This window comes from Equus asinus, chromosome X (genome assembly GCF_041296235.1).
Source record: "Equus asinus isolate D_3611 breed Donkey chromosome X, EquAss-T2T_v2, whole genome shotgun sequence".
NCBI lineage: Eukaryota > Metazoa > Chordata > Mammalia > Perissodactyla > Equidae > Equus > Equus asinus.
The window spans coordinates 47,203,859-47,215,827 of NC_091820.1; the positions used below are offsets into that span (position 1 = coordinate 47,203,859).

The following is an 11,969-nucleotide window of genomic DNA, read 5'->3' on the forward strand; positions in this document are numbered from 1 at the left end:
TAGTTTGGCTGCTTCGGGACATAGATGTGTTCTTTCACAATGTATATGTCTCATTAAACAAAAAAGAGCAGGGCTTAAAATTAATATCACCTTGTGAGCAACCAGAAAATTTTAAATGCCTTGGTCAGAACCAACGATGTGCTACTTTCATTTTCATCTTTCCTTGAATACCAAACAGGAAATCTCCTCAATTAGATGTCTGCTAAGAAGAAAAAAAACGTCATTATCCAAGGACACAGCAAGTTCGGTCAGGTATTTCAACATGGTGGAAGACTAGTCAGGTTTTAATTGGCCCTATTGAGCTCACCCACAAGCTACAACATTCTTTACCTCAGCAGTGTGGTATTCAGGAGGAAAGAAAAAACTACAAAGTTAGTTTCTACCTTTGAAAACATCAAATGAATCATGTTCAGTTTCATCCTGTTAACTGAATGCTCGTTGATAAAAGTGCACATATCAACACTAGTAAGATTGGTATTGAAAAGTAAAATAGATTCTAGAAAACGCCCCACCCCCAACATTGTTTATTTAGCTATCTAAAATAAAGAACTGGGCTCTGTGTTTTGCTAGTATTTTCCCAGTCTTATCTGTTGTGTTAGAAAGCACTTTCTCTAGACAGTTCAAGGTCAGAAGGTTACCCTCTATAACTCCATTCTTAACTAAATGATAAGAACTTTCTCCAATCAAAATTCTTACCAGTATGGGATTCTTGAAGTTGGGCACACCAGCAGATATGTTTTTAAAACTGCTAGGCAAAGCATTCAGAAACAATAGACAAAGAAGTAATAAAATATAAGAAAAAGAAGGGGGAGGTACTAAAAAATGTTCCTCTTAAAAATAGAGAATGCCAAAACAGGAAGGGCTGAGGAGATAGCTGTGGTTTTAGCAAGCCTTGTTTAGACAGATGCAGAACTACTAGTTTTCTGCTTTAACTTACCAAGACTTTTGACACTAAAAAGAAAACAATTAATAACAACAACAGCAAAAAGAATGAAAGAAAATTTGAGGTGGAATCTTCATGGTTTTATGGACGACGCATCCATTCCGGTCTTTGCTATAATCACCACTATTCAAGCTCTGAATAGCAAGCAGCTGGAAAGGCTCTGTGTACAGATGTGGCTTTCCTTTTCCTTAACCAGCATTTTATTTATTAAATAATGTCCTTTCAATGGAGCAGGGAGACTCCTGAGGAATGTGGGAAATAGGGAGAAAAACCATGGAATTTTCATTTGCCAATCCTGAGAGAGACCTTAAAGCCTGAGCTGCTTTCACCTCTTATTTCCTTTCTGCAGGCTTTCAAATCCTTTGTTCATCCTGAAACCTAGGGGGGACCTCCAGCCTATGCTCCACCCCCTTATCTTCCTACCCAAGCTCCATCCTTGGACAACCCAGTCTACATGTCCAAGCCCTGTCCACCATCCAAGCACATCCACTCTCAGGACGACAAACTCAGTCCCTGTAATGGGCTCAGGGGTATTTGGGCAGGAAACTCTGGGGACCCAGGTACCCAAGTGTGGTTTATAAGTAGGAGCACAAGCTCTGGGCATTCCCTTGGCTCTGAGGCCTCCCTGTCCCGTGGGGAGTCGCAAGGTCTTACAAGAGTCAGCATAGGGGCCCTCTAAAGTGAGGGACCCAAGGAAGGAGCCCTGGTTGTCTGAGGCAAAGCATGGTACTGGCTTCCCAATACAGAAGTGGTTATCGGTAGTGACTATCATTATCTGTACCATTTATCAGAAAGTTCTACACAGTTCCAAATGAACTAACCAGAGACCCAATAAAGTGTTCAGAGTAACTCAAGAACGACCTTTAAATTTCCCTGAATTCTCAAAAAAAATTGGACATGACCTTAAAAGAAAAAATAAATAATTTTAAGTTTAAATTACCTTGCTAATTAAAGCAATTTGGGCTTGATCAGAAACTACATGAAGTTTGGAATTTTGAAAAGACTAGTAACTAGTTTTAAGAGACCAAGCCAATAGTCTACATATTTAAAGTTTTCATAAGCTTCTGATCGAGACTTTTTTATTTGTTGGGGGTAGCAATTGCCTCTAAAATTTTGAAGAGAACATTCCTTCAGTCATTATTTCATGCAAAACTCTTCAAAATAAATCACACAAGGATGTAATGGTTGATAAAAATGTACTAGATGTCTCATAAAAAGATAATTACCTTTAAAAAAGGTATATGATATAAGATTTGAGGCCTCAATCCACCGGAACTGTGTCGAATTTGCAAACATCTGGGAACCACAAATTAAGAGAAGTCAGGAGAAGGAGGAGCGGAGACGCAATTTCCCAAACGATTTTTGTTCAGTAACTAAAACTAAGGGGACACGATGAGGCATATGCAAATGACAATAAGGTTCATTTAAAAAAAAAATTGTTAATAGTAGACTCGTTTTGAAGTTAGTCCCAAGAATAACACTCCCAGCTGCCGTGACGTGCTCTCTAACAATTGGGTTCAGGTTCAGAGAAAGAGTAAATTAGGCCAGACCACTAAGGAACACTGTAAATGTACAACACGAAAAACTCAATGTGAGCAAAGCAGAAAGCTGTTTTTAGAGGCCTTCGCTGTGAGGTTTTGATGTAGAAAATTCTTATCAAATGTAAATATCTGCAGGGTAATCAATTCCAATCCAAGCTATTCCTTTTGGCCCGGTTCATCTGTCTGTCCCTTCAGTCACAAACTGCCATGGAGACAGGCCCCGTCAGACAACCAGGAGCCCCGAGAGCTCTTGGAGGGAGGGGCCACACAATGTTGGCAACTTTTAAAATCTATAAAGCAATTTGAGCTTCCTCAGGAAAGACCCTCTGAAAATAGGAAGTCCCTTATCATTTTATCTCAAAAGTTAAGCAAAATTTTAACTAGCTTGAGAAGTTTTAACAGGTGAACCTGTTGGGGAGTGGACCTCCTTTTGTTTCATAAACTAGTCTTGAATAAAAGAGTAGTTACTGTCAGTGGAATAGGACTTCCTGGGCCCTGGAAAACCTTATCGGTTCATAGAAAAATCCAGTCCTCTTTGATGGTAATCATCATTACTCCTAGGTCAGAATCACCATTTATATATAAAAATACTCTTACATGAAGTAATATTTTCAAAAATAAAGTGAAAATGGATAATTCTTTATTTACAGTTTAGTTTCACTATCAACATCTGCTTTTCTGTATTCCATATACCACAAGAATATTCTGAAAACAAATTGCAGTTACCATCTCATAAAATTCTCGCGTCACCTACAAATTATGACGCTTGGGTTTTAATTTAGGTTCTCCCTTGAGACTTTGAGAAAGGAAATAGTTTACCTGTTGTTTCATGGATGTGACTGAAATTACGCTTTTCCTTAAAGTGGACATATTGTCCTAAGCTTCATATATTCCTGGAGAAAGGCAAGCAGGGCATGGCGATCCCAACCCAAATTTAGATAGAGCCCCAGACAGAGAGAAACTTGCAAGGCCTTTCAGTAGTGCCTAAAGAAACTTCTAAGCCTCAGACATTCTGTGTATCATCTCATTTAATTCTCACTGCAACTCCATTGAAGCAAGCCTTGTAGTTGTTATGCCTAATTTCAAATGTGGCAACAAGCTTGGGGGGTTAAATGCTCGCAATTAACAAGGAGTCACAGCAGGATTTGAACACACAACTTTCTGGCTCAAGGTCTTGGTGTTTCTTTCTACCACGTGCTTTCTGCAGTTTCCTTTCTTTGTGTTTTTTGCTTGTACTTTGATATTTTAAAGGGGATCCAAAGCAAGAGGCTGTATACCTTACTTTTAGTGCTGCCCAGCTTATCGTCACATAATAACGATTAACTTCTCTGGCAACGGTAGGCACCCCAATCTTGACACTTCCCCATTTTTTCACTGCTGTTAAAAGCTGATAATACACTCGAGCTGCCCACACCACGAAAAACTCTTTGCCTTTTTTTTTTAACTGCAAAGTTATATGTATTTTAAATTCAAGTTCTCTGGCCTTAGAGATGTCTCTTGACTTCAAGATTAAAAACTGAAGTTGATCTAACACTTACTCTCCCTAAACAAATAATGAAATAAAGAAAACACAAAGCAACGTGCTTGGCCAGTGCCACCAGCCCAAGAAAGCACATGTTCTAACACATTTAAGGAGTATCCCCTAAGATCAACACAAAATACTGGTAAATAAAACCTGCAAGGTAGTTGCACTAGTGTTAGCTGGTGTTTCTTTTTCTAATTCTTCACTACTCTGAAGCCAAGAGAAATTCCCACCGATAAAATAAATTTTTATGCCTCCAAACACTTCATTTTGCGCTTGAGGTTCTTAAAAAATTCAAAATGTTAATTAAGTACTCCAATAAGCTGGTCAACTTGGTTGGAAAATATAATATACGTACCCTCCCAAATACTTCGAATATTTATGTACTTTTGTGGAGATGTATGGGCCCACCCTGGTACTGAATTAGAAATAAAATGCTTGGAAGTGAATCTTGTCAGTAGTTACTTCCCAAACAAAACTGAATACTTACAGAGTTGATTATCCACTATGGTGGGATACCAGAGGGAAAAGAAAATTTACTTTTGCTAAAGAAATCATTTAAATTTATTTTTATTTAACGACTAAGCCATCCACTGGCGGATTAAAGAGGAACAAACTTTTATGGAGTTTCGTGAACACATTTGCTTTTTTTATTTTTTAGAATATAGTCTACATCTGGATTAAAAAAGTTTTAAATAAATTTAAGACATATAACAACAGTGGAACCCTTCATCATTCTATGTCCCACACGGATAGAATGTCAGTTAGTTCCATTTCAGATAAGTCCACTTTCTCATAATAATGTTATTGTTTTCACTGGCGGAGTGGCAAGCTTCGTGCAAGCTGGCACAGTGCCAACTTACACACGGTGGGGTGGGAGCAAGGGTGGCGAGAAAGGGATGGGGTAGGGGTGCCACAGGACAACTATACAGTGTAACAGAAAATCATTAATAAAGTAGTACCGGTTACCGACAGTCGGTGCTGTTTGTGCGCTTATCACAATGGAATCGCTCAAGTTTCAGAGCAAGGAGGAGATTCGAAATACTTAAGAAAGGGCCACTGTTACAAAAAGAAGTAGTGCAAACAGGAAAACTGATGCAATCCTAGCAACGCTGCGGCCTCCGCCAGCCCAACGGCAGGGCGGCAGGAGCCTGCGCGCCCCGCCTTCCCAGCGCCCAGCTCCGGCGGCGCTCCCAAGTGTGGCAACCCAGCGCCGCGCCCAGGCATGGCCCCTTCTCCTCCGAAAGAACAGAAAAAAAAAGTCCGGGAAAGGCACAGGCTGAAGGCAGGGCGTCAGCTCAGTCCCATTCCCACCAGGTTAGAACACAGCCGCCACGCCCCGCCCCCACCCCGCCGGAGGGAGATCCTTGAGCCCCCTCTCTTCCGCCACCACTTTGCTCTGCTCTTCCAAAAGAGGTCCCCGCTTCCATGCAGCCCCGCCGCGCCCCCTGCACGTACGCAGCCCCCCAACTTCGCAGTCCGCCCATAGTGCTCTACAGCCAGAAAGAAACAGCTCTGAGGAAAGAGAGGGTGAGAGGTGGGGCCGGGAAGGGTGCGGGGCAGCCCGCGGGCGTCCCGCCTCAGTGGCCCCAATTGCTGAAGCCGATCTCCTGCTTGTATCTGTTAGTGAGGATGTTGGCTTTGCGCGTGAGTTTGGAGAGCACAGTGTGCAGCCCGCGCAGGTGGTAGTGGAACTGCTGTTCCAGGTCCTCCTCGCCGGTGTCCGCGCCCTCCAGGTGGCTCAGGTCCACCAGGATGTCCTTGGACTTCCAGGTGCTGCCCTCCTCGCTCCCCGCCGGCGGCGGCTGGTGAAGGACCCCCCACTCGATGTCGTTGCGGATGGACTTGAGCAGCATGTAGTGGCTGTACATGTCCCGGGAGGGCGCGAAAAAGCTGCCATTGGCGCTGCCGGGACTGGGGGCCGGGGGCGTGCGCTCCTCCAGGCAGCCGCCACTGCCGCCTACCTCCACGCTGACGTCGTTATCCAGCCCGGGCTCGGCCAGGGGCACGTCGCGCAGCAGGCTGGGCACCATCACCGTCTGGTCCATGTTGTTCACGGCACCGATGAAGCGGTTCATGGCGTTAAAGAGCGAGTGCTTCTGGTTGTAGGTGTCGCAGATTTGCATCATGGTGGCCGCGCGGGCGCCGAAGCACAGGGACGCAGAGGCACGGGCTGGCCGGCTGGGGCGAGGGAGTGTCCGCCTTCACGCGCTGGGGGCCTGGCTATAGCCGGTGCGGCGGGATTCCCCGCTCTTCTTCCGCCCTCACCAACTCTAGTCTCGCTCGCAGCCCGGCCCTACGGGATGCGCGGCTTCCCCTGGCTTGGGCGTCCGGAAGCTCGCGATGGCGGCGCGTGGTCCGTGGGTCGAGCCCTGGCCTGGTTGGGAGACGGGGACGAAAGAGATCATTCACCCGGCTAGGGTGCCCAGCGCCCCCGCCCGCGCGCGCCTCCCTCCCCGGTTCCCGCTCGCCTCGGATGGCGCTCGGGTGGCTCCCCGGGTGGTCCCACCTCCTCGTCCGCCGAGGGCCGCGGAGAGAAGGAAGGGGTGCTCCCTACCCCGGTCGCCCTCCAAAAAGCCTGAGTTCAACCACCCACACTGACCGGGGCAGAGATGGGGAGGAGGCACCCACCTCCTCTGGCGCCTCGAGATCCCCTGCTGCTGGGTAGCTCAGCGTTCCCGCTGCTGGCGGCCGCTGCCTGCTGGCGATGCTGAGGTCAGTGGCCGGACTGTGACTGCGGGAGGCGGTGGTGGCTTTGGCCCCTTACCCATCCCAGGTGCTCAATTTATAGAGCCCCGGAAAGGTGTCGCCGACGCTCAGGGCCACCCCCGGTGTCTCCTCCTCCCGCCTCCCCAGCAGCGCCAAGATAAAAGGCCCAAGCCCGGATGACCGCGAGTAACACTCTCATGGCCCTTTCTACAGCGGGGGAGGGGCGCGCCGGGCCAGCTCCGCCTCTCGCCTGATACCCGGGCGGAGGGAGGGCGCAGAGACAGGGCAGGGCCGAGGAGGGAAGGAGCAGCCGCACCCCGCCAGCGCCAGGCGCAGAGCGGGCTGAGTGGGGCAGGGCACGGCACCGCGCGGGTTAAGAAGGCGCCGGCGTCGGACCGGCGAGAGGGCGGGCTGGCGAGCGGGGGCTGGGTGAGCCTTGCACACGCTCCCCGGTCGGATGACCGAAATGCACGCGCCCCGGTTGCCAAGTGAGCCCCCCGCCCAACCCCACATCTATATGGGCCGCGTCCCGGAAACTACCGACCCGCTTTATTATTAGCCGTCGGGAAAGAGGGACCCGCAGCAGCCGCAACTCTATCCCGGGGCTCTTACATAAGAACGGCGGCTGGGCACGCGGGGTGCACGTGGACGCATGGTGCTCCCACCGTGGCCCTGGCCTTGGCTGGCTGCTGGGGGAAGAGGATCTCAGAGGCTTTGCCTCCCTCTTGGCGAGGTCCTTCCTAATCTTTCCTGTAATGGCTGCTGCCAGGGTGAAGAGCGATCTATCATTGGATCTGCACATTTTTCCAAGAGATCACATGTGGCAATGGGGAGAACTAGCCAAATTCCTGACTTTTGTCCCGCTACTCAGAGATGCTGGAGAGCCGGCCATATCGCTTTTTGGTTGCCAAAGGGCCAGGAGAGGGTGACAGAAGTTAGGTCTGCTGTTGGGTGTCTTTCATTGTTTAACAGAAAACTGGGGAGGTGTCTAATAACTTGGGGGGGGGGAGTTGAAATGTTGCCTTCCAAAGATAGTTCTTTAAACACAAGGTCATTTAATAGAGCCTAAGCTGTGTACCAAATCACTGGATTTAACTTTTGAGAGCCTTGCACCTTAAATTTCACTTTGGGACTCCAAACGACAGCCCGTTTTCATTTTGGATTTTCTTTTACCATCTCACTTTCCTTGCCATCTCCTTCATCAGCCAGTCTTCACCAGCAGGCTGGAGGGATTGTTCGATAAGGCTCAAGTTTCTAATTTTAAATCCCTTTTCTCTAAAACCTTTCAGGGGTGCTTTTAGTCCAGTGTTTTCTCTCAGGACAAAAAGTGCCAAAGGGGTTTCTTTCTTTCCCTCTTTCTTTCACCTTACTGATCTATATTTAATTTTTTTTCCCCATGGCAAACCATCTCCCCAATTGTCTTTTGAATGAAAGGTCTGACTTGTGTGCATCAAGGACTGACCTGTTGCCAACAGGACACAAGTCAGTGACCCCTGGAGACAGAGCCCAGTCTGGGGATCCCCACCCACCCAGGGCTTATCCCTTGTTCTCTTATCCATAGAACTGGGATAATGTTACCTGCTCAATCAGGGTCTTTGGGACGATCAACAGGAAGAAAAATGTAGAGCAAAAAAGCATTATATAAATTTGAAGCATTAATAATCTCACCCTCCCTCTTTGCACACATGGAGACTTAAAAAAACCTTTCCAGCTTCAGTTTCCTTATCAATAAAATAGAGTTTCTCCCGTGGGCTGTCCCAAATTTTGGTTAAGGTTAAATAAGATAATGGATGTCAAAATAATGTAAAGTACTTTACAAAGATTAATTGTACTTAGTATAGGACCTCATCGTAGCCTAGAGATGTTTACGTGAAGTCAGAAACCTTAAAAATGTGGAAATAGGCTACGACGAGCCACAGACCCTTCCCCCCAGTGCTTAGGCAGCAGGAGAGTACAAAATAGTCCAGGTTGCTTTCAAACCCTTACGTCCAGTGAGATTGAAATAGCACTGCAAGAGGAAAACTCGAGAAAAACACACATCCAGTTTCCAATAGCTCATCCTCTCATTAATGAAAATATATTTTGTCCCCCATTTCAGACCCCCGATGTTTTAAGTACATATGCTTCTGGATGAAAACTTGGTATTCAGATTTGAGTTATTAAATGCCGGAACCCTGCCTCTTTTTCTCTTCTTCCCAGTTCCAGCGGTGTGAAACTAAGTCGCAGAAAACGGAAATCCAAGTGATCTAGCAAAGGGATCCTAGCAGAAAAGCCCAGTTTGGGAGAAAGTCCCTAACGCCTCTTTTTGGCCTCCACCCCTCCCCTGATCTGTTTCCTTCCTTCCTCTGATCTCGAGGAGGTCACTCTCCATCCCCCAGTTTTTTTTTTTTTTTTTGCTCACCTCCATCCCCCAGTTTCTTGCCTCTGGCCCCCGTTCTTTAACATTTCTTAAACATTGCAAGAGAAAGATGCTTCATGCACCTGCCTGCAAAACTTCCCAAACCTGGCCTCCTCGGCTCCCCCTGGCCGGCGCAACACCACAGCCCACCCGGGTAACTCCAGAACGAAAAGGTCCCCGGGCCAGAGCTCCGGGCCCTTGGAATCACCCCACCGCCACCCCTCCGGCTTCAGCCAATCAGATGCCGTCAGAGAGTATTATGCAAATAAGCCTTCTCGCCGCAGCCAGTCAGGAGCCACGGTCCCCTCCCCCCGCGTCCTCTTTCACCCCAGCCGCGCCGAACTGGCGGCCGCGTCCCTGGCAACCGGCGCGCAGCCAATTTTCCCCGCTAGCGGCTGGAAAAAAACAAAAATGGTTTCCCGGGGTCACTTGGGAGCGGAGCGGGCGGGCCCTGGCCCGGCCAGAGGCAGACAGCATCTCCGGTCGCCCCAGGCACTTTCCCAATTGCGATGTGGAGCAGGCCGGAGATAGCGACCTGCACAGGCCTCATTTTGCCTCCGGAAAACAGAGGAAATCGTTCGTTGAGAAAACAACTTTTGAGTACTTGTCGAAGGCTAACAGACTCCAGACTAGGGTCCTCTGGTCTCTGCTTCCTTCCCAATATGCCAAATTATCAGTAAAAGCCTTGTCTGGAATCTGGCATCCACCCCACTTTTTGGTCCGCAGCGCCAACTCTGGAGCTCTTAAGTTCCCCTTCTTATTTCCCACTTTACCTTCTTACTTCAGCAACCAGGAAATCGTGCTTTGCTGACCCATCTCCCAAAAAGCGTCCACAAATTACCCCTTCTACTGTGTCCTTTGGATAGTCCGGGGAAAGATGGCATTTTAAATGACCAGAAATTCGTAAACAAAGTAGAGAGCAAGAGTAAACTTGTCCAAGGCGGCAGATTGTTGCAGTAAGAGATTCAGCCTAGAGCCGAGGGCAGGTGGTCTAATTGTCAGGCTAGAAACCAGCCCAACCCCAAGATAATGGAGATTCTGGATTACTTGGAGGCAGAACTTGGAAGCAACCACTTCATGCAGTGTCCTAGAAAAAAGACAATCAAACTGTCCTGTTAAAGGCCATGGAGTCCAATCATCCACTTGTGCTGAAATCACTCACAACATCCCCACCAAGTGGTCACCCTGGCCCACATTCTCATAATTCAGTCCTCCCTCCTTGGTGCCCTCCAGGAGGCCATGCAGCACACCATCGGCTGTTTGAAGGTAGATGCCATCTGCCTTGAATCCGCTCTTCCTCAAGCCGGTTATCCTCAGTTCCTACAGCTGTTCTTCCAGTTCTCTTTTCAGTTGCTCATCCTCCGGATCCCCTCTTTGGTTCTAAGTGCGGCATGTGGAAGTCATTCCAAGCACATTCTTTCTAGGATGAAATAGAGCAGCGTGGCCACCTCTTTTATTGTAAATGGTTAATTTTTCTAGATCATATTTATTGTGCGCAAGTGCTTGGAACTTAGACATGTTAATACATTTTAACTTGACAACAACCCTGGGAAGAAAGTAAGGATCAGAGAGTTTAGGTGGCCAACGTAGCAGAACAGGGTTTTGACCTAGTTTTCTGCTGCCAGAACCAATGTTCCTTCTACTACCCAACAAATCTCTACTTCTTACAATGCTGCCTAATATTTAAATGGACTTCATTTAACAGCTGCATCTATATGCTGCCCGTTAACAAAATTTTGTGTATCCCATTCTTGAGCAGGGCAGATCTTTTTGGACCAAAGTATAGAACTTCTACTTAGCCTACTTAAACATTATCTCATTAGATTTGGCCCATTACTCCAGTCTGTTTCAATATTTTAGGCCCTAATTCTGTACTCTAATGTATTTGGATCTTACCCATACATTTGATAACTATTCTATATATTCATCCAAGTTATTGATAATAGGCAAAAGTCAGCACTGGGCAAAGGGCAAAGTGCTGTACAACATTTGGAAAGCTCCTTCAGCTTGATAGCAGTTCATTAATTAGTACCTTGTGGCGTACGTTGTTTCAGCCAGCTATGAATCATGTTAATTGTACAATCATCTAGCCTATATTTTTCTTCTTGACCACAGAATATTATGAGAGACCTTGCTAAATGCCTTGCTAAAGTCCCAAGTTAATGGCCGGTTTTCCTGTTATGGAGTCAGGAAGCAGGATATTTTTGTCATCTGCCATGGAGGAACCAGTGTCATATGATACAAAAATGGAGGAATAGCATCATAATATTCTGAGTTAAAATTGTGGGGGCCAGTAATCTCATTGTAATAGGAAATACCCTCCTGAAGATTTAGCTGGGAGAAGATAGATAGGAAAGTGCTAGAACCTAGGAACATGGCAGTAGCGAGTCTGCTGGCTTCAAACCTTAAGCTTTCCGGTTCTGGCATATCTGAATCTGTTGGAGTTAGCATTTTGTCACAGTCTCGTTCTAAAAAAAGCCTCTATAGCCTTGAATCCAGGAGGAGTAGAGCACAGGAAAAGTTGATAATACTAAAGACTACCTTTTGTTAAGTTCTCAGCATTTCTAGATCTTTGGGAACTCTAAACTGTATAGAAAATGATGCATTTAATTTGAGTGTGGTAGATCAGGAAAGGGCAAGACTCGTTATAGGTTTGCCTGCTTACCTTCAAGGAGCTTCTCAATTTGATTATTGCTGGTTCTCAAGAATTCCAGGACCTTCTTGCACCATCAGCATAGAAGGAATGATAAGAGTGTTCTTCCTTTACTCTCTCCTGTTTAAGTGTGTCAATTTGGTGAGTTTAAATTCTGAAAATAGATTCAAAGTTTACAAATTATAATACTAAACTAACATAGG

At 46.7% G+C, this 11,969-nt stretch overlaps 1 protein-coding gene across 2 annotated transcripts; it reads right to left on the reverse strand.

Moving 5' to 3' along the window:
* Positions 1 to 4,560: 4,560 nt before the first annotated feature.
* MID1IP1 (MID1 interacting protein 1) lies at positions 4,561 to 7,467 on the reverse strand. Of its 2 annotated transcripts, none has more exons than XM_014853047.3 (2): positions 6,638 to 7,467; positions 4,561 to 6,383 (listed from the first exon to the last, which is right to left on the reverse strand). In XM_014853047.3, the coding sequence occupies exon 2, from the start codon at positions 6,133 to 6,135 to the stop codon at positions 5,587 to 5,589; it is 549 nt and encodes a 182-aa protein (XP_014708533.1). In that variant the 5' UTR covers positions 6,136 to 6,383; positions 6,638 to 7,467; the 3' UTR covers positions 4,561 to 5,586. The 2 variants fall into 2 exon arrangements, with proteins under 2 accessions (XP_014708533.1, XP_014708532.1); XM_014853046.3 differs by having other exon boundaries at positions 6,609 to 6,937.
* Between the last annotated feature and the right edge of the window lie 4,502 nt (positions 7,468 to 11,969).